At 36.5% G+C, this 22,490-nt stretch overlaps 3 protein-coding genes and 1 long non-coding RNA gene across 7 annotated transcripts; all 4 read right to left on the reverse strand.

The window, feature by feature from the left end:
• Nucleotides 1-498: 498 nt before the first annotated feature.
• Nucleotides 499-2,007, reverse strand: LOC141645803 (uncharacterized). Its single transcript, XR_012545171.1, has 2 exons — nucleotides 1,268-2,007; nucleotides 499-866 (listed from the first exon to the last, which is right to left on the reverse strand). It is a non-coding gene; the product is annotated as an uncharacterized LOC141645803 (long non-coding RNA).
• A 1,618-nt stretch (nucleotides 2,008-3,625) lies between these two features.
• Nucleotides 3,626-7,477, reverse strand: LOC141646558 (IRK-interacting protein-like). Its single transcript, XM_074454428.1, has 2 exons — nucleotides 6,894-7,477; nucleotides 3,626-5,460 (listed from the first exon to the last, which is right to left on the reverse strand). The coding sequence occupies exons 1-2, from the start codon at nucleotides 7,107-7,109 to the stop codon at nucleotides 3,958-3,960; spliced, it is 1,719 nt and encodes a 572-aa protein (XP_074310529.1). The 5' UTR covers nucleotides 7,110-7,477; the 3' UTR covers nucleotides 3,626-3,957.
• Nucleotides 6,973-17,719, reverse strand: LOC141646559 (uncharacterized). 4 transcript variants are annotated; one of them, XR_012545575.1, is made up of 20 exons: nucleotides 17,471-17,719; nucleotides 17,293-17,392; nucleotides 17,149-17,202; nucleotides 16,763-16,815; nucleotides 15,983-16,016; nucleotides 15,282-15,372; nucleotides 15,084-15,175; nucleotides 14,542-14,616; nucleotides 13,948-14,039; nucleotides 13,394-13,523; nucleotides 12,316-12,405; nucleotides 11,936-12,001; nucleotides 11,603-11,694; nucleotides 11,277-11,342; nucleotides 11,122-11,185; nucleotides 10,876-10,964; nucleotides 10,679-10,787; nucleotides 9,702-9,852; nucleotides 9,450-9,584; nucleotides 6,973-7,059 (listed from the first exon to the last, which is right to left on the reverse strand). XR_012545575.1 is itself a non-coding variant. In XM_074454430.1 (18 exons), exons 1-18 carry the CDS (start codon nucleotides 17,527-17,529, stop codon nucleotides 10,313-10,315), a joined length of 1,428 nt encoding a protein of 475 aa, XP_074310531.1. In that variant the 5' UTR covers nucleotides 17,530-17,719; the 3' UTR covers nucleotides 9,910-10,312. The 4 variants fall into 4 exon arrangements, 2 of the variants coding, with proteins under 2 accessions (XP_074310531.1, XP_074310530.1); XR_012545576.1 differs by having other exon boundaries at nucleotides 9,450-9,589; XM_074454430.1 differs by lacking the exons at nucleotides 6,973-7,059; nucleotides 9,450-9,584; nucleotides 9,702-9,852 and adding an exon at nucleotides 9,910-10,387 and having other exon boundaries at nucleotides 17,293-17,389.
• Nucleotides 17,720-17,822: 103 nt separating this feature from the next.
• On the reverse strand, nucleotides 17,823-18,516 carry LOC141646560 (histone H3.2). The gene has a single exon (XM_074454431.1). It carries the CDS (start codon nucleotides 18,366-18,368, stop codon nucleotides 17,958-17,960), a length of 411 nt encoding a protein of 136 aa, XP_074310532.1. The 5' UTR covers nucleotides 18,369-18,516; the 3' UTR covers nucleotides 17,823-17,957.
• Between the last annotated feature and the right edge of the window lie 3,974 nt (nucleotides 18,517-22,490).

Below are 22,490 nucleotides of genomic sequence, written 5' to 3' on the forward strand. Positions count from 1 at the left end.
CTGTGCATGTTTATACTAATTAATTATTTTATTTTAAGGAAATTGACCATGTTTAGGAAAATTAACAAGCTTCTATATAATTTAATTTTAACCCAAACTATATAATATTTGCATTGAGATCCCTTAATCGGGTCCATCACACGGTGCTATTGATTTAAAACTATATAGTATAATTAATTTGTATAACTTTCTTTAATTACATTGAAATCTCTTGGTTTTTGAATTTAATATATAGTATTTATTATATGAACAGACGTGATTGAACAGTACGAAGGATTGTTCGTTGATGATAACTAGCTTCGTGTATGTGGATGTTTATTGTAATTGGTAAAATTTCAGCGGAATTGTGTTTATTTGGATGTTTAATTCATGAATTTAGAAGTAACCGGATAGTATGGTGAATCCTAGTCTTAGCCTCGCAAGGTATCAAACGCAGAATCACGCAATCAGCCTCGCAAGGATGATTTAAAGATTAAGCTCGCAAACCTAATCGATGAATGCTCACAAACGTAAACAATCTTATTTCTGGAAATCAATCTGTGTAAATCAGATTTACACGGCCCTACTTATATTTCTACTCGACGTCACAATTCGACTCGGGTCCTAATTCCTCAGCTTGCATATCAAGCTATCTACTCCTTCCCTAAACTAACTAGGAAAGTTGTTAAAAGACTAATTAAATTAGGATTAGGAAATATCGATTTAGGAAATCGTGTATCCTACTTGGCCTAGGAACCGTGTCCAGCACCTATGTGACCGGTTTTGACCTTCTTGATGTCTTGATTCAAACCACAGTTTAGCATAATCACGCCCGTTGGACCAAACCCGAATCCCTTTACAATTTGATTTATCCTCCAAGTATAATCCTGCATCAACACGTAAAATAAGTTTTCGTATGGTGAGGATGGCACATAAAAAAGGTCGTGTTTCATTGGATTCTACTACCTCTATCCCATTTTTAAAGTACAGGGAGAAATTTAAGTTATACCAAAATGGATATGGAAATACTAGAATGTAAAACGTAAAATGCACTTTTGGTTAATTCAGCTAACTAGTTTCATGTTATGAAGGGTGAAAAAGAAAACTTGCAGATAATCAAAGCTAGAAGAAAGTTGCAAAGTTTTGAATATCGCCATATTTATCCATCAGTATAACAAATGTGAAATAGGTACAACAACAAATATCAATTAACAAAAGAAAATAGCAACTGCCATACGAAAAGCAGCATATAACAAATGTATAACGAGTAGAATAAGTGGTAACTGACCTAGAGGGGCAGAAGATGACAGATAAAGTTGAAACCTTGGACTGGTATACGGTGGACTTGGAGGGGTGTAATGACGACCCCCTTAGAAGGTTGACGGTGCCACTGGACAGAAAAGCGGTAAAATACAAGTACAGCTTTAGTGCAGAGACCCGTGGCAAGGTCAAATTCCGTTAGTCCAACACCAGGCAAGCAGAAGACATCATGGCCTAAAGATAGCAAAGCATCAAAAGTATGCCGGGAAAGGTCTCTAGGACCAAAGGGTGTGTAGGATGACCAGGACAACGGGAGGGTTTGATTGGTTAGGATATCGTACGCGGTGAACATGAATCTATTTTGAAAGAAGAAGAGGACGTCATCCAGGATGGGGGCATTGGCAAACAAGAAGGGATATCCAGATAGAGGTCTCCGTCCACCACCTCCGCTTGCTTGTTTCTGGTTGACCCACCGATTGCAAACAACTTCTTCTTCATTCCCATTCCAACCTTACCCAATACTGTGCCAGTCGCATCCCTATTCAACACAAATCCACCAATTTTGCTATCCTCAGTATTTCCCCTCAAATTAACCACGTAGAAATCTGATACATCCCTTGTGTTTGATTTTTCAACCAATATCTTACCACCCCAATTCGCTGAATTATTACCAACATCCCGTGATCTCTTCGATTCTACCATCTTTGATTCCATTTTTTTTTTCGAAACCCTAATTCCCTCGTTTTTTCTCCCACCCACCTGATTTACAAGTACGGAGTACCTTTTATATGAGTTGGTGTTATATGGGTGTAATTAAATAAACCAAGTCAATATACCGTTTGTTAATATATACCCTGAAAGTTGGGTATTATTTGTAAAAACGCATATACGTGGTGGTAATTTATAAAAATATACGCAAATATGTGGCTATTGTTTGTAGTTTTTTCTTATATGATACCATGTTAAAAGTATATCTAACTACCCGCTATTTTATATACTTGGCCTAGTTATTTCTGGGCCTCATCTTTAAATATCTTCCCTTTATTGTTTCCTATAAAATAAAAATAAAAATCAAAGTTAAACGTGATATATGCAAAAAATTAGGTACATGCTTAATTTACGGGGAAAAGCGGGGAAATCAATCAAATCACTCGTAATTCTAATTCTTTTCTAACCTGAATTTGTTTCTTCGTTCTTACAATTCCGTAATTGATAGTACTAGTAGATTTTACTGAGTATCAAGATTAGTGATTATTGTGATGTTTGCTTAAACCCTTAGTCATGGTGTATACAATAGTTAAAAACTTAAAATTGCATTGCTTTAATATTGATGGAGTTTAAGTGTGTAATGAATGAATGATGCCACCATGCCAAAATCCAACCCGGGATACATTCAAATACACAAAATCTCATTGAAGACAGGCGATATCCGTCACAAGCTTGTGACGGATACCGTTTCCTCTCATAAAATGCCCATTAAAAGGTGAGTGGGAAGCACATGGGGTGTTTCACCTTGTCCCCTCTCCCTTTTTGTGAGAGGTCACAAGCTTGTGACGGGATTAACGGGATTAGCTCATCACAAGCAAGACTAGCTGATTCAAATAGGCAAGAGGCATGAGCGTATGAAGTGTCCCTTTCACATTGCTTCTGCGTTTTGTCATTGCTTCATGATCTGTGTGCCCACCTTTAAGCTTTGTTTCGATTGAAGTATTCGGAGAGAAAGAGACGGGGAGGATATTAGGGATAAACCTCTTGTTTGTTCAACAATTTTTTTTTTTTTTTTTTTTTGGCAAGGTAAAAAACGAGTAACTACATTTTCATATCCCTTATGAGACGTAGAGGAAAACATATGACATTTGCACCAGATTAACATATGTGCATCAACTTATCAACCCCGTTGATCTCAACAACATCAGAGTCTTAATCCCAAAATGATTTGGAGTCGGCTGACATGAATCATCCTTTCGAACCGTCTATGGTGAACGCACGCCTCAAAATGCGAATAAAAAAAGGGAGAATGAAAAACAAAAAGGAAGAACGAAAATGTAATGGAGAGTGAAGGTAAACTTAGGGGTTTTAAAATCGAATTCCGGATTTCTTTTATAAAAACTGAAATAGAATTAAGGATCCGGAATGAATCAAGTAAAATCTATAAGAAAGTGGTTGGTAAAAAGTGTAATAAAGGAGAGAAGAATAAATAATTTAATTTCTTTAAATTAAATAAAAAAAACACTAAATATGTCAAAAAAAAACATCAAATACTCCCTCTGTTTTTTTATATATGACTTTCTCACATTTCGAGACACTCACTTCTCTCTTCAATATCTCTTAAAATATAAGATTAAATAATATGATATATGTACTCATATGAAAGAGCTTTTCGTAAGGAATTTAATGGTAACATTTTTATAATTTTTGAACAAATATATTTTTCTAAATATTAAAGTTAAAGGTTTACCTCGTAAATGTAAAATGTCATACATTAAAAAATGAAGGGAGTACTAAAAATCCACATGTATCTTTTCCCTCCATTGTGCCCTCTCCGTCACCATACTCTCCTCAAGTCCCAGAAATCTCATATCGTGCACTCTCAAGTCTCAACCATGTTTATTGTCACCATACTCTCCTCAAACCCCGTTGATCTCCCCCGATCAAATTAGCAAAAGCATAATAATTAATGGGTAGAGTACATGAACCTTGTATCAGATTAACACTATCTTATGCTACAGATTTGTACCTACATAAAACCTTACACCTAAGAATCTTATCCTGGACATAAAACCCAGGCATAACCATCACTTTAACCCTTCTTTGATTCTGCATTTTCTGCTTCTCAATGAATATATCTTCCATATAGTCACGATCAAACGCTCTACTCTCTTCCACCCTTAAGATGGTTAATGTTGGATAGAAAGAAAACGCGAGCAAGTGCAACAACCAGATACATTTTGCTGCAACAAAGAAAGACTGAAGCAGTGTTTCCGACCAAGGTCTCGTCCAATTAAGTGTCAGTATTATGCAACTCATTTTCTGATCACAAAACTTACTAAACTCTTCGCTGTAATACTTTGTACCTTTTTTGAGCACCTCATTCCAACTCAAATTTCTCAATGCTGCAAAGGACTGGAATTCTGCTAGTCGATTTTGCTGAGGATCAAGGAACTTTGGCGTCCCATTTTTCTGAAAAATACAGTTCTCAAAATCCTGATACAATGTCTGATTTATAATGGCTTCCAGGTGGTAAGAAACCGCCTTTGAATACCTTGGACTTAAGGAAAGTTTATAGGGCTTCAAAAGCAGGTTTAAATTATCAGATAATTGCTCATCGCTTTCGTCAATCTCCTCCAAGAGTGTCTTGCAGAACTGCTTCACAGACAATCTTGCTTCTGATACAACCTGTAAAAACCCTTCAATCATCACTTCCTCACTAACCGGCATCAAACCGTCCCCATTTTTGACATCGGACAATTTTCCTCTCTTTGAAATGCTATTAGCCAATAAAGCCTTCTGTAGCTCCTCACAATAGGATTCCAATGTTTCAAGCTTTTTTCTCAGCTCCCCAAAGGAAGATCTCATGTCTGAAACCTCTCTCAGAGCTGCATCCCTCTTCTGATTTGCGTCAATCAGCTCTTTCTTTAGGGCTTCTATTGGTACTGCACTAAAACCCTTAAGTACTTGGGATACTACTTCAGATTCTGTTCTAACAGGTGAGCTGATATCATTCTTCGGCCTTCTTTTTAGCCGAGGAAACAGCCATGAAAACCTCAACCCTCGAGATTTGGTTTGAGATGGGTTCATAGCAGCATGAGAATCTGTTAGTGGCACTATAATACTCGTGTTATCATGATCGGTGCTAATAATTGCAGGTTTACAGTTATTGCAGGAAGATACAGATTTGAAGTCACCTAAGCTGTTTCTCCTCCTTGACTTATAAAATTCACTTCCTGGTGAATTTGGTATAAATGAGATGTGATTCGTACACGAGCTAGTGACCGATTTAGTATCATCTCCAGGGCATATATGGTTGTTCATGTTTGCTAATCCAGGTGGAAGTCCCTTCTTTAATGTAACATTTGGTCTAGTATAGTTTGACAGTTGGAGACTTTCAGCGGGAAGCTCATTCCGATTCTCCTCTACTCTGTTGTCTTCCCAACTTTCGCCTAATGTTTGGCTCAGAGTTTGTAAATGGACGTAGCCTGGTAAGGGTTCATCTTCATAACTCTGATAATACAGCAAAGATTTAGCTTCATCTTCACTCAGTCCATCAACAAATTAAAAAGAAGAAAAGTGTAAAGGTATGAAAGAGTAGGACAGTCAGTAGCAGCCTTTCAAACTAATTATAATTAAGGCAAAGTGACTTGTAACTTCAAATTCACTCAACGAACCTTAACTGAACTCCAGTAAGTTGCATTAGATGAAGAAAGTGTTCACCTTTAAGTAATCAAATTATTAAAGAGCTGATTTAATTGATCTCAAAACTCAAGTACTACATGATAATAAATTAATATGGGTGTATCATGCAAATTTTGTTTCTGAGTTGATTCAGGTCAAGAAAAAATTGATTCAGGTTCCAAATTAGACCCGATACGGTTGGACTGAGAGTCAAAAAAAAAAACTCCGTTGGAATTTTCTATATTGTCGTCTGATATTTACGGCCTTGCTCATAGGATAGAGACCGTTTCAAATGACCGATAATGATATGAGTTTGATGAATGATCAAAACTGGATTTGACAAACTGGACATCTATCAAGGAAAGTAGATAACTAATAAGATTAGATTAGGATTCACAGTATGGATAGTATTGTAATTTTGTGAGAATTAATTATATCCTAGGACTATAAGAATACGGAGTATTAACTTATCTTAGATATATCCGTATCGATCCGTATTTATCCATATATTCGCGTCAATTATTTGAAGTGTAGATTAAAGGATGCTTAAAATGATAAAATCATATGAAAAAGAGTGAGGAAGAGTACTAATCAAAACAAAAACCATCGTGTAAGGTGTAATAGGGTAGACAAAACCAATTGGATATAATAATAATAATTTTATGCTCAACAAAACAAACACAGTAGCAATTATTGGGTAGAATGCCAGCAACACCTCATTGAAGTGTCTCTTAACAAGAACCACATATTTATTCCTCCATGTCCTATATTAAATTAATTTTTTTTCCTTAAAAAACGGAAAGAAACAAATTAATTGGTCTATTACCGGCTCAAGACACAGAATGAAGAAGTGATAACAAGAGCAGTGGCAGATATGGAAAGAGAAGAAGGCCGTGACAACAAATTCAAAAATTGTCAAATTTTAATACTCCCTTTATCCCACTTTTATTGTCCCGTTTTATTTCATTTCATAATTACCCCTAGAATCTAGATCGCTAGCTACCACCAAAACCACCCTAAACCTCAACTCTTCTTTCATTCAAGGGACAAAATTGGCAATTCACCTTTTTTCTTTAAATCCTCCCAAACTAGAAAGAGAGACAATAAAAATGTGATGGAGGGAGTAATAGATATCAAAAATAGAAGAAATTTATCAAGCGTTACCCCGCTGATATTTTACTTCGGCGTTGCATGAGAATGCTTGTAGGGCAATCAAATCAGTATGTAGAATGTTAAAAAAAAAAAAAAAAAAAGGAACTTACAGGTGTAAAAATAGGATAATCATGTGACGAGAACTGGGAAGGAGGAGGCGGCGACGAAGAAACAGAAGACAGCAATTTGAGATGTGCGGGACTGTTTCCTTGCTTCAATGCTGCATGTAATGCTCTTAGCTCCACTGCTTTAGCAATGGCTTCCTTTATTTCTTGCCTATCAATAATCACGCCACCCTCTACGTTATTGTTTAATGCAGCAGCCATGGATGAGACACCAAGAAACAAAAAAGAAAAACAGAGAATAGCCTAGCATGTATAATCCATTGAAGAAAAACAAGAAACAAACATGGTTTCCTGTTTAAAAGCAGTGCATTTTTAGGGATAAGAGAAAGTGGTTTTGGAGTGAGAATTAAAAACAAATGAGGTTGGGACAAAACAAATGAGAAGGAGAAGAAGAAGATGAGAAAGAGAGAGAAAGACACTAAGGAAGGGTGGCTTGTGAGTTGTCTTTGTAGTATTTGTAATTGTTGCACTTAAAAGCTATGCATGTGAAGTAAGGATGGGAATGAGGGGAATCTACTCTTATGTTTATTGCAACATTAGTCTAACTGTAGCTAACTCGTTGATAATGCCTTTAAATCTCAAAATGTCAATACAATGAGAAAAGCCAGCCTAAACCTAATTTAGAGTATTCAATTATCTAGTAGTAATATTTACAAAGATTACCCCAATGTTTCAATAGGTTGACAATAGTTACGCTATGTCCTGAGATACCATGAAAAACGGGTCTAAGTCACATCATAAGAAGGAAAAAAAACTCATTTTGTTAATATAAGTCGCATCAAAATATTGTTATTTAAATAAGTTTGACGGAGGAAATGGACCTTTCCTAAAACAAACGGAGAGAATCCTAACTCACAAATCTGATTGTTAAGAAAACACTACTTAACTCATGCTCCTTCGTACATTTATAATACAATTAAACATGGATTATTTAGCAAACCAATTATGATCACGTTTTATTTTTGGTATCTCAATTCTCATCCATATTGAACTGTTAAAAACCTCAAATTTTCAAGTTTGCTAGGCTGTTAAGGCTAATGAGAAATCTAAGTTGCATAATCATATACTTCGTATGTTTTATAATCAATGGCAATAAGTGAACCTAATATTTCAAGGAGGATGTTTTTGGCAGAATTAAATTATGATTTTGAAAAGAAAAAAAAAATCAGTGGGTTAGGAATGACTATTGTGATTGGAGATAAGATGTGATCGAGATGAGATCGTAAGAGAGAGAGAGGGTGTTTGTGAAAACTGCTGAAAATATTGATACTCTTCTACTAATTGAAATATTCACTACGACTAACCGTAAGTGAATACAAAAGCTTATATAAGACGCACTTAATCAAATTAGTTAAAATCGTAATTTAAAACCGATTGTCTGAAACCGTGACTTACTTGGAATCAATATGTATAAAACTATTTTTTGAAGACTAGGTACTCGTAGAACCAACTACTTGCAATAATCAATCTTGTGGGGGGGTGGGCATCAACAACAGTCAACAATGTCCAAAAGATAAACGTCATGTGGGATATGGTATTTCATATTTGTAAAAGAGTTGTTGATTAATAGGGGTATGTTGTATCCAAAATGGAATTCCAGATAGGATTAAGAGGTTTGTTTATAGAAGTTTTTGTTGGTTTCCAGAACTTTTAGTGTAAGGAGGTCGTCATTATTATACTATTATATGTAAAAATGACACTTTTTTTGAATCAACCACTCCATGGAAAAGCTTTGTCTAATTTCAACCTCCACATGCAAAGGTGAAAGGTCTGCCCTCCTTTTTAACTAATCCTCAAACATCATTTTATGACTACGTTAATTAGGGGAGGGGGCCTCTAAATGTATTTGACACGCATACATATCAAACTGCACTATAAAATCTCAAATGAATTGGGTAAAGAGGCAAGTATCTTCTTAGCGTGTATCACCATTTCGATATAGATTCCTCCTCCCCTTTTACATAAAAAAGACTGATGATAGGAAAACCATTTCTTTCATTCATGTGTAGTAAACACCCTAATAATACCACTCGATAACGTATCATCATTTTCATAAGAGACTCGTCCTCCCCTTTTATATCGTACTTTACATATTATATCAGTGGGACAATGATTCAAGTCGTGCTAACTAAACACCCTTATCATAATCAATACTCCCAAACAATTAAGTTAAAGGCAAATGCCTACACTTTATTTATCCATGACAAGGGAAAAGCTCAAGACCACAACTCCACAAGTATAATATTCTACTTTAGTAATTTAGTTTGTTTTCCTTGAACAGTCTCTTTCGAGTTGTCCTCTTCTTATTGTTGCCTCTTCAAAAACAAGATTCCAAATTTCTCCATGACAACTATTAATTCATTATTCATCTAACTTCCTTAATTTTTCTTATCAATGAAGTATCTTATTAGAGTGTATCCAGTTTACCCACTCTATTAACATTCTTACGCCTCCAGTTTAAATTTAAAAAGCTCAGTCGATGACCACATTTAGATGAAATGCCAAGTTCGGACAAAATGGGGGAACACTAATAAAACATACCTCTAAAAGGAAAATGGAATAACGTCACCATCGATGTTTCCTACAGAGTATTTCAAAAGCTCCCTCCCAGTGTCAAAAATCGCAGGTGTCCCTCCACTTCATGAGTTCCCAGTTTAGAACAGAGTAACTGCATGGCTACACTATTGATTCTGTTAGCATCCATCCTAACAATTTTAATCATTTTGCTAATGTTGCAGGCTTGCAGCTATAATAGTATATACTTGCAACATACAAAAATATCATGGATCTTACCTTTAATTTATTCTGATATATTTGAACGACATGAAAAGCCCGTCGAAAGTTCAGCACATGATCAACTCCGGACTCAGGTACCTAGTCCAACTACTTGCTAGTTGCTACTATGGAAATAAAGCTATACAAATATTACGTTGACATCACCATTCTGAAAATCAGCAGCATCACATTAACCAATGACCATGAGCAAACGATTTCCTGGGCATATGAAACATTCTCTTTTGCTTACTCAAAATCACAAGTCGAAACAATGGACACAATTTACATTCCAAATTTTTGTACACTCATGGAAGTAAAACCTAAAAATGAAAATGCAGAAAATATCTCACTAAAACAATAATCTCAGATTCGAGAGTCCAAGACCTCTTCCTAGGACAACCAGTAATCTGTGTCGAGAATATTTTTTCTAGAGCAATCAGTGATCTTCCCAAGGCATTGTTGTTATATGTCGTCTCATTCATACACTCATTCCAGTAGCTCTTTGCTTTCACGTCCTCAGTGCAGCTATGATACTGACCAGCTTACAAGTCCTTTTCCGTGGCTTACGCCTCATTCAAATATTTGACATCAGGTTTGCATCATTCAAAACACTCCATTTCTTTATAAATCTAATCACTGTCCTTTAGATCTTCCTCACCTTGCCAAACTTTCTTCCGTTGACTGATAACCAACAAGGAGGCTTGCTGAAACCACCATCGGAACATATTCAGAAAAACAACCAAGGAATCCACAAAAGTTGAACAAAACCTTTTGCATCACTTGAGTCATGGAGTGGCCGAGCAAGACGTTTATGAAGAAACAAACAATACTCTACTTTCAAACTAATAATATGAGGTGAATATATGGCCCATCAAAATGTACAAGCCATGAAGCCATACCACATAATGTTTGCATGCGCATGCTGATCACAAACAATCCATTCAACATTACGTAAATAAGGAGTAATTGAAAGGAATAGTCTTGCGAAAACCGACCTTTGTACCAGCTACAACAAAGCCATTACAAGGATGTGCAGCACATGCAGCAACATCTTCCGATAGAGGAACAAATCCATTTTGCCTTGAGCTCTTCAGCCTATCCTCACTGAACCAGAATAAACTATCAGGGACTCTAGGTACATCATAATTTCCCGAGTGCATAACAAATGATCAAATACAACAAGCAATTTCACCTAAAGTCCACATGACAGGGAGAACGTGCATCAGGATAGAAATCCAAAAGATGTATCCCTTTGTCTGTCGATGACCCAACCACATATATCTGCACAAACAACAATAGTATTATAGTTGATACAAATATTAGAAAGCATCACTGGTTAAACAGTAAAAAAAAATGGAACAGTAAGATAAATCACAACTTGGAACTGTATCCACTAACACATCCACAATTATCCTAAAAAATAAGAAGAAGAACTCACTGAGCTTGTAGAAAGCCAGGCAGGTTTTCTTAGATACGAAAAATTAGATGTGAGCGAGCTATCCCTGTAATCTCATAATGAATACAAATCAGTGAATGAGTAATACGCCGAGCTCGTGTACCTTACATTGTACCAAAAATAAGGAGAATACTTACAACCAAGCTGGTGGGGGGCAATGGATATGTGTCACTTCTAAGCTACGGATGTCAAGCATGCCAGACCTGCAATACACAAAACATTATATCAATGAAAAGGAAAATGGAGGGTTGTAGCTGATGACGTGTCAAATTTATTCATGAACAACGAGTAATAAAGGAGAAACTGGGTGAAATATTACGCTGGTACATCATATAACATTGGGATTATTATAGTTGTGCCTACCAAGGCAAGGTGGAAAATCAAGTAATATGCACAATAAGGATCCATGGGGAGAAACAACTGCACATCAACAGAGCTTTTACGTGACAAGTTAAAAACTTACCAGCCATCTTCGAGATGGAAGGCCAAGGAGTATGCACAAGAAGGATCCAAACTGATAGAATGTATATCCTTTGGAACAATATCTGACTGAGCCTGCAAATTATTTTAAGCTTTAATGCACAAGAATTGGATGACTCAAAATTTTCTAAAGAGGCCAAGTTATTTTGCAGTCCTCCTACTTCAGCTTCGACAGAGCATTATAATTGCACAAAACCACAATATGAGCAGACCTGCCTCTAAGACTAATGCAAACTTTTCCAACGAATAAATTATGATTAACATACTAAAACCAGCCTATCACGCAAAGATGAAAAGGTGTCACAAAGTTACGTACCTTTAGTGACTCAATTTTCTCCAGCATCATCGATAACTTCAGCGATGCCAAAGGTGGATGATATGCCTAAATAGAAACACCAGGTATAGCAAAAATGAGTAGGCAAAACTGACCCTGTATTTCTCAATCTACCCAAAAGGTGTCCGGAAAGGCCGAGACTGATAAAGGTAATCATCGTCCTGCATAATATAAGGCTATAAGCAGAGCTACACGGGTTTGATAACGAAAAAGAGCTGCTTTCGCAGAAGCATCCCTTTTGCAAATATCTTGTAATATAACTAGGTTCATGCATCAAATCTGGTCTAGTTTGTACTAGACCAGAAGTCAGGTCCCAATGTGACTGGCGTAAGAGGAATGTCAATAAATATATTTTGTTCAACCTCTTTATGGCTCTGAAATGCAGCAGATGCTCTTCCACCGCGAAGATCCCACATGTGTATAATTCCCTGATTACCAGCTCCATAAACAATCTGAAATCAGTAAAAGTGTACCCCGGGATCAGAATAATCTACGACTAGATATAGAAGCAGGCGCTCCTTAGAATTGAGTATTACTTCAGCTGATAATATAATCCATCCTCTTTACAGTTTTTTCCCCATATTCCATTTAAATTTTTTTTACAGTTTTCTTCCCATTTGAGAACTTTCTATTTTGGTCTAATACTTATCCCAACCGTTTTCACCCATATTTACCTATTTAGCCACTACTTACATTGTACTAGTTATACAGTACCCGTTTCTCACTTAATTTATTGTCCTTTTCCACTTGCTTTGTGCTATATTATTATACTGCATTTCTTAAGAGTTGTATCATATTGAAAAGGAAGAACACGATGAATGGGAGGGCGTATGTTTTGGCGTTTTACTTATAGTATCAATGTGGTACTATATACGTCCTCCAATTCTATATGATGTCCCACATTTTCTTAAATGGAAAATTCGGAATGATCTTTCACTTTCCTTTTTTGTATAAAACTTGTGGTTCTTAGGACTTAAGAGTTGGGACCTCACAATCTTTCTCTACTTTCATTTCCCTCCAGATGTTATTTTAATTGTTGGTTTATGTGCATTATCAGTATGGAACATCATTTAGATGTGGAGGGAGTATTACAGAGTATCTACAATTGTTCAAAGACTAAATCAACAATTACAAATCTGAAATGCAATTTGGAAGGATAAAGAAGACATCTTAAAAGGTATTGAGGAATCTTCCCATGCTGAGTGCGTTGACAAGTGTCCCAATGACTTTCTAATCCCTACTTCCCAAGTAATTCTTATCATAAGCATAATTGCAAGTGTTTACAGTGACACATGAAGGAGGTAAGAGTGATATTTGGTGGAGCTTGGGCACAACAAGCATGCAGACAAAATATTGAAAAGAGATTCTTCTTAAAAGGAGTAAGAAAAAGAGCTGTCGTCCATTTTCTTGATGCAATTCACTAAAAGGGTTGGAAAGAACCTGATTTTCAGTATTCAGTTCTATACTGTTCAGAGCATTGTGGGAATTGGTTGTCAGCTCAACTGATGGAAAGGGGCCTCTTCTTCTATCCCATAAATTGATTGAGCCGTAGGTGTCAGAAGCAAAAATTCTGTTGACATCATGCAAAGGCAAGTTGAAGCAATCAGTTGAGCAAAATGTCTTTCATTTATCATTGAGAAATTCATATAAGGGGAGGTAGGGAGTGCAACCGTGTAACACTCAAACCTACAGAAAACCTTGCAGAAACAATGTGGTAGCTCCGGCGCCAGAATAAAGTCTCACTATCTCACCATTTGGAACAAAAGGTAAAGACAGTAGGGTCGTGTGACAATGTTAAAGTCTTAACCCTTATAGAAAGATGCTTAGTACCTCCCCCCCCCCTCTCCTCCCCCTCCTTTTCGAGGAAAAAAAAAAACTAAATTGGAATGGAAAATAAAGTATAAAGGCATACATGGGGGAGCGAGAAAGGAGATGAGGCCAACACAAAAGAGAGGGGAGAGTATATATGTTAGATCAGCCATGCATAAACCCACCTGGAGTCATCAGATGATGTAAAAGCTACATCTGACAGACCCTTGTGAACATCAACCCCATGAATTGTCAAAGCAGGCTTCTTTCTCAACACCTGCAGAAAGCGAGACAGTAGCATTATAAGACATAGCCATAGGTCAGTCAGCAATACAGTAAAACCGTGACAAGGACCACCGTAACAAGTTTTCTGGTCCGACTCGAAAGACTTGTACACTGATAATTATTTTCTGTGCCTCTCGGATCTAATCGTATCTCTTGGGTATGATTACTCTATCCAGACCTGCTGTTACACTAAACTAAGCATCAATTAATTCTATGGATCTTTATCAGATAACTAAAACAAACGATAAATAGCAATGTTTGTAAGATTACACTAGTCAAACAAAACAAAGGACATGACCGTATTCATTGCCTTTGCCTACAGTATGAGCAGTGATCAACTAAACATCCTGTATACTCCCTCTTTTCAAATTCATACACGCAGCAAATTCAAAATCCCTCCCACAAAAAAATGGTGGACCCAGGTGTTTGAATTTGAAGGGAGGGAGTAGTATTTACAGGAATGCTTAAAATAAAGGGATGAGAATTCAACTCACTTCAACAGGTTTTGAAGAGACATAACCAATGTCATAAATAAAAATTTCACTGCTCTTCATTGATGTGCAAGCAACCTGAAGGAGCATCATGTTGGTCAAGTCAAAAGCATGGAATGAAGAGCTCCAATTTCACAAAAACATAAATGTATGACACATTGACACCAAACAGCAGAATAACTAAATACTACAGTATATAGTAAGAATCCTTTCAAAATCCTAGCTTCTTGTCTAACACTATGTAGGTGACTTGGTGAGCTATTAAGCAACTTTCGTGATCGGAAATTCAAACTATTAAAGAATTATTAGTACAACACAAGTGCACGACAGCCATAAAGTCAAGTCTCCAAGTTTACGACTGAACAAGTGCACATAAGCAATTTTGTCCGGACGTTCCAGATGTATACCAATCCGGACTCCAAGTTTACGACTACGTTCAAGATGTATAACAATCCGGACTCCAAAAAAACTTCCGTGAAACATACCATATGTCAGCTAAATATTTATCTAACGCATTTATAAAGTAGGGGCCTAAAGTTATAAACCTCATCTTGATTTGAAGGATTCCATCGAACAGAATCAAGTTGCCTGCGAGTAGAAATGTGCAAAAGATGTTTTGCCTCGTCCTCATTGAACCCTGTAGTAAAGGTAATTGAACGTCTTGCATAGAAACAGGACTCTAAACAGAGCTAGACAGTGTCATTTTGTATTCAATCAAACTGAGTGGGAGGCAAGAATCTTACAGGGTGATATTACATTACTTTGGCAATATAGAGATTCAAAATCATGTACCATTAAACACCCGGATCTTGTCACTGATGCTAAGTATATTCCCTGAAATAAACCATGACAAGGTAAAGGGCAAGTGCTTCGAAGGGCTATAGGAAACTTGAAAACAAGAGATAAGTATCAGCTAGTAAACGGCCGGAAAAAAATTAACAATAAAGATTTCGCTGCCATGTACTTTGGAGAGATCAGACAAAGATGTCCAAATGAATACAAACTTCAATCATAGGTTAAACTAAACACTTCAAGACACACGAGATTATTGCAGCTGTGCAAGCCAATCTACCATTTTAAATCCATCCAATAACTAAAAGCAACTGATCAACAAGGTTAAACACAAAATGCTACAAACCCAAATGCATCCAAATTCATCAAAGCTGCTCTCAAGAGCACATGTAAAAGTCAAAATCTTAAAAAAATTTCAACTTTCTAAAAGGCTCCATAGCATGGTTCTATATTTATCTCGTTAGAGAAGCAATGGTAATAGCTTACATAAGCATAATTTAAGTCGGAGATTATTTGCAAGAGAGCTGGACCGTTATGGAAGGTTAAACATAAAGCTACGGAAGGGAACCGCAAGTATTGCTTTCAGAAAAAAAAAAAAAAAAGACTCCTCGTAAAAAACAGAGAGACAATGCAAAAAAGAACAAAAAATAACCTGTTTGTCAAAGTCCAGTGCTGAAACTCCATGCCTGGAAGAGAGAGAATATAAAGCAATCAGGGGAGAAAAGCAAAAACAATTCCAAGAATTGGTAGCTCATTACAAAAGAGGAGGCAGATTAGAGCATCCACAATGGTAAGCTAGTTGGTACTAGCTTACCTTTGCCACATCATTTTTTTGAGCAACAACAATTTCAAGCTACAAGTTACTCCAATGGTGAATCCTATTTAGTATTAGCTTGATGAGACCTAACTAACACACTTTTTTATTAATTTATTTAATTCTTAATTTCTAAATAAAAAATAAATGAGACAACTATTTTTCTATTGGTTATATTTTCTTGTGGGACCATTTGAGCTACTAGCTCCATGGAGCTACTAGCTCAATTTAAGCTAGTTGATGTGGAGTGCTCCAATGGTTAAGCAAGTAGCTTGAAATCTTTTTTAATTGCAAGCAAGTCCTTTTAGGTAACCATTGGAGATGCTCTTAGACCATTAAAGTAACCATATTACACACACTCATTTATTACTACTGTCGATTAGTTGACCTGCTTAAGTTCATAAGTAGGAATAAAACAATATCATCTCCAAAATCCATATACTGAAATTACAGTGCATGTATTTCTTGGTGAAGATATCCAGCACTCACAAGCCAACTGAGATTGTTGGTAAGCCTATGTCTACCAACAAGAAATAGGAATTCAATGAAATGCTTTTCAGATACCATATGTATGTGCAATAGCCAACATCTTTATCAAAGAGATAGTTGCGGACAAACCTTCTAAAGGAACCCTCAACATCCAAGCCAGCAAATGACATAACTCGGTCTCTCTGCATATGATAAAATCGTAGGTTTGATTAGCAACCCTTTCAGTTCATCACAACCGAGATCATATGTATTAGGGAATAGATGAATGGTTACAGTAGCTAACCGAAATATTAATACAGAAGCAGGGATCAACTTATAACCTATTTACAAGTAAAACAATTCAGGCAAAACAACTATGACTCCTGAGCCCTAGGTTACATTACAAGTATTGTTTCTCGGTAGCTCATTGTATTCCTAAGTGCATCAGAATCGATTATCTACTCTTCAAATTTTGAAGGGTAAACAAAGGAGACAGAAACAGAAACAATGGAGAAATGAGTTAAATGTGGACATACATGGGTTGGGCATGGAACGCCATCAGCATGATACAGGTGAGGAAACACGCCGATCTTTCAAGCAACATTAACAAACAATCAAGGGTTATACGATGGAAAGAAGAGAAATGAGAGTGTGACAAATGTAGAGTAGAGATAGCAAACCTCGGCATAGGATTGAAGCAATAAGCCGCACAAATCGCGACGATACTTGGATTCAATGCGGCCGTTTACTTGAATAGCCGCCCTCTTCCACCGAGGCCTTCTGTGTTTTCATCTTGCTTCACTCAATTATTCAACTCTCAAACATGAATCAGGGGGAAAAAAAAGGTGTAGGAATTACCTGGGAATAGAGTTAGGGTTTGGTTGAGATGCTTCAGTTTGAACAACGTATTTATCCATGACGCACCTTGTTCTCTGTCGAGCAACGTCTAAAATCTAGGGTTCTATTACAAAATAGGTGAAAGTTGTGGATTTAGATAGTTTGAGATAGTAATACACGGATTTTAATGTGTTTCCCGCCATTTTCCCCAAATAATCAGACTTTTTCCCGCCAACAATTTATTTTTTAATTTAGTGAGATGTTATAGACAATTAGAGAATATGAAGAAAAATTGGGAGATGAAGCAGAAGATAAAGAGTGTATGAATGCATAGATCTGGACATGAATTAGAAAATGAAGCTACAAATAGATGTGGATAACATAAGATACGGTGCGTTTGATTGAATTGCTAAAAAGCTACATACACATAGGCGAATACATAAACCCTAGAAGAAACTCCAGCAAGAAGCTAGATACATTAGTAGTAGTAGTAGTAGTAGTAATAGATCTAAGCCCTCTCTCCACGAATTCTCCTAGCAAGTTGAATATCCTTGGGCATAATGGTGACCCTCTTAGCATGAATAGCACACAAGTTGGTGTCCTCAAAGAGTCCAACGAGGTATGCCTCAGCAGCCTCCTGGAGAGCAGCAACAGCGGAACTCTGGAAACGGAGATCAGTCTTGAAGTCTTGAGCAATCTCCCTGACAAGCCTCTGGAAGGGGAGTTTCCTGATGAGAAGTTCAGTACTCTTCTGGTACTTCCTGATCTCCCTAAGAGCAACAGTACCAGGCCTGAATCTGTGTGGCTTCTTCACTCCACCCGTGGCTGGAGCAGACTTCCTTGCTGCCTTGGTTGCTAGTTGCTTCCTTGGAGCCTTTCCTCCGGTTGACTTCCTCGCTGTTTGCTTAGTACGAGCCATTTCTATCTTGTGATGATTTTGTTGTGAATTCAAGGTGTGAGATGATTTTGTTGTGTATTGGAGCCTGGAGGTGTGTGTATTTATAGGGCCAAAGCCGGAATCATCGGGAAAATGGAGAGCGCCAAGTTTTGAATTTGGGTGTTGTGTTTTGGGAGAGAGGATCGCATCCGTCGGATTTGGATGTTATCAACGGTTTTCCTTTCGTTTCATGGAAACCTCACACGGATCGCTATCCGGATTGCTCTTTATCAACCAATACAAAACCAGTCATGTGTTTTTGTGGCCACCTCGCCTTTTCTCTGTGTTTTTGCTTCTCTGCTTTTTCCTTTGTTGTACACTTGTACCTGCTAGGTAGCACAGACACGGATACGGGCACAACATGTATAATTGATACGGTGTTTTATGAAATTTAGGACACAACATATGTTATTTAAATTTAATAAAAATATATATTTATTAGTTATAATTAACGTAACATTTTTTAAAAATATATATTTGATATTAAATTTAAATAATTGAATATAAAATTTGACTCTAACTATTTATCCTCATTTCCTACCTAAATCTGTCTTCTAATTAATATCTTTCAGTCTATTGACATCTCATTTCTCATTTATAGATATCCAACACATTTAGGCGTGTTCGACATAGGACGGCTGACTAGGAGGAGTGTCCATGCTACCTAATTGTACCTCCAAGAGGACTACACCAATATGTTCACCGATCATGATATCCATTCTCATACACTATATGCACTTGTTTGCTTTAGTTATTTCAGGTTCGGATAAAACTAATATATAGGTCATATGTATTTTTTATTTGAACAATTCAGTTTATATCGGTCGAATTATACGGGGTTTTAAACAAGTTAGGGTTAAAATATGATCCAGATTAACGTCTTTCTACAAGTATTTATTTTCTTTATTTTATATTATAAATGTTCGTTTATTCTGAATTTTCATACTTATTTAGCTTAATACGGAGTATATGATATTGGTAAAACTATACATTTTTTATTCAATTTATATTATCGTGTTGCTATACAAAATACTGATTAATTGTTACATGTTGATGACAAAGCCAGAGATTTATATGATAATCATTTGAGTATATCGTATGGTAAAACTATGCCAAAGAAACTCTATACTCCATTCTAAGTTATTTGATAGGCTTATGAACATGCATACGCACATACGCTAGTACGTTTAAGGCGTACTAGCTCATCTAAAAAGGTTTTCACAATAAATCTCCAGGATTTGTAATATCCCCAAGACTATCGATTCTTAAGCTTATTAACCACAACTTCCGATCTTACTTGTATTTCGGATAAAAGGTCTCGAAATTTACACAGAAATCACTTTATACCACATAAATCATATTTTAGCATGGGGTACCGCAAGGGTATATTGTTTAGACTATAGACATTTGGAGGTCGTAAGAGTGCTTTTCGAGTCGTGTCAAAAATAGGCGAAACAAGTTGTATACTCTATAAGTTATTGGGTTAAGAAAACACAATATTCATTCAAAATCATGATGGCTCTAGTGCTCTACTTGGAATGTTTTGGCAAAAAAATAAATAATTAATCTCAAAGGTCTCGAAATATCATTGAAAATCATGACTGTAAAGGCTATTATTCGGAGTTTCCGATCCAATTTGGTTTCAGGATAAAAGGTCTTGAAATCTCCACCGAAATCACTTCACGTCATATAAAAACATTTGACTCGTCTACAATAGGTGGATAGCTATTTCAAATAGTAGTGATTTTCAACTATATAAAAACATCTCAGCGTAACACGTACAAATATTATTATTCGAATTACAAACATATAGCAGTAATAAGAGTGATCTTTGAGTCGTGTTGAAAATAGACGAATCAAGTTGTATACTTTATCTTAAATTATCTTTGATGATTATGAAAACACGCTAGTCATTCAAAGGCATATTAACTTTGTTGATAAGTTTTCGGTAAAAGATATCACTGGTGTTTGAAGATTGCTTAAAAATGTTGATTTTAAAGCCTATCATCCACATTTTTTCAAGTTGACTATTTTCACAATAGAAGGTCTTGTACTTTGCAACACAATCACTTTATACTATATATAAATAAAAATCTAAGGGTAGTATAACTAATGTTTTGAATTATAAAGAAGGCTTCAAAGTACTTTTTGAATTATGTTGAAAATAGACAAAACTAGTTATATACTCCATTTTAAGCCGTTTAGGAGGATTTTGAGCACTCGTCACTAATTTTCAGACATATTGGCCCTACTGAAAAGATTTTGGCACAAATTATTATTGGTGTTTATAGATCACCTTAAACTGTTAATTTTGAAGGTTATCATTCAGGATTTTCCAGCCGGATGAGCTCCGACATACAATATCTCAAAATTGTCACTGATGGGGCATATTCTGCACCGCTGACCAAGTCAACATATTGAGCAAGGTCAAAGATATCCACAGCAAGTCAACGACTTAGAACCTAGCCGATGCCGTCGATCCATCTACTGTCACTGGTCTCGGCATGGCAACCTGCCAGCCGGGACACATACCCGCGTACTCATATCCAAGACCCCTCGGCGACGAGTCAACAGGGCCCGCCGGCCTGCCATAGGTCCCTCGGCCGAGGGGTAGATCGGTCTTTCCACCTGCTAGCCACTTGGCCACTACGTGACAAAAGGTGAAAGCCTATAAATACTCCTCAACCTTCATTGAGGAAAGGATCCAACTTATCCACAACTAAACCTAAATACACTATTCATCTGGTAATATCTTCCTTATCTCTCTACAATATACATTCAGCCAAGTAACAACTTATCCCTTAAGTTTACTGACTTGAGCGTCGGAGTGAGTACGCTTGGCACAAAGCCAAGCCCTCAGTTCGTTCATTGTTGCAGGAGAGGCCGAGAGGAACGATTAAGACCAAGGGAGAATCCAACTCAAGACATCATTCAACAAGCCACGGGTGGTAACTATACTTGCTCTGGAATTACACCCGGAATAGTCACCACAATCACCTCATACTATACAGTGATGTCCTGGAGCAACGTAAGGGCGGATGGTCTGAAATACAATGTAATATCTCGATGTGCCACCGTCGCAACACAACCCAATAAGATGAGATATGCACCTTTCAGCCCATTATTTGTCATCGCTTAAGCCCAAAAGCACGGATGGGTGAAATTTCTAATAAGTTTCTCAAGATCTTCTTAATCATTATTTTCCCGCATTTCACGGGGGATTACATTCTTCCCTTCTTCATAACAATCTAAGGCTTATTGGCCCTACTGACAAGGTTTTGGCAAAAAAATTTACTATAGTCAAAAGATTGTGGACAATTGATTCTAAAGATGATGATGCACGGATATTAAGCCTTTTTGGCCCGAGAATAAAATTCCTTAAATTTTATAATACAGTCACTCTATACCATATTAAAATGCCCCACGTCTCACGGTTTTAGAAGGGATATATGGTTTAAAATAGAGACATCTAGATACCTTAAAGTATTTTTCTCACTATGTCAAGACTAAACAAGTTGTTAGTTGTAGCTTAATTCGAAGTCATTTTATAGTGATATGAACTTTTGCTAGTAATTTTAAGTCACACTGGCCATATTGAGAATGTTTTGCCACAAAGTCTCATCGTTGTTGGAAGATGGCCGAAAAGGCAAAAATTATTGATTACGGTTCTCTCGTCGATTAAACTCTAAAATAAAAGGTGTGGAATTTCGAACTCCAATCACTTCATACCATATAAAATATAAATGTTTGAGCGTAGTAGAAGGCATGTCAAAAATAAGCAAAACCAGCCATACACCCCCTTTCAAGTTATTTGATAGGCTTATGAACATAAGTTAATATTTTAAGGCGTATTAACTCTATTAAAAATGTTTTGGCAAAAAATCTGAAAAGTTTTGAAATATCGTTGAAAACTAAAGAGTCAAAAAGTTATTATCTACAATTTCCGGCTAACATGATTTCGGAACAAAAGGTTTCGAAATTTGCACACAAATCACTTCATACTGTATAAAAAAATCTTAGTGTTACAAAGGGGAATATTGTTTTGAACTATAGACATTTAGAGGCGACAATAGTTTTTTTCAAGTCACGTTAGAAATTGACGAA

The sequence above is a fragment of the Silene latifolia genome, chromosome 3 (assembly GCF_048544455.1).
Source record: "Silene latifolia isolate original U9 population chromosome 3, ASM4854445v1, whole genome shotgun sequence".
Classification (NCBI taxonomy): Eukaryota; Viridiplantae; Streptophyta; class Magnoliopsida; order Caryophyllales; family Caryophyllaceae; genus Silene; species Silene latifolia.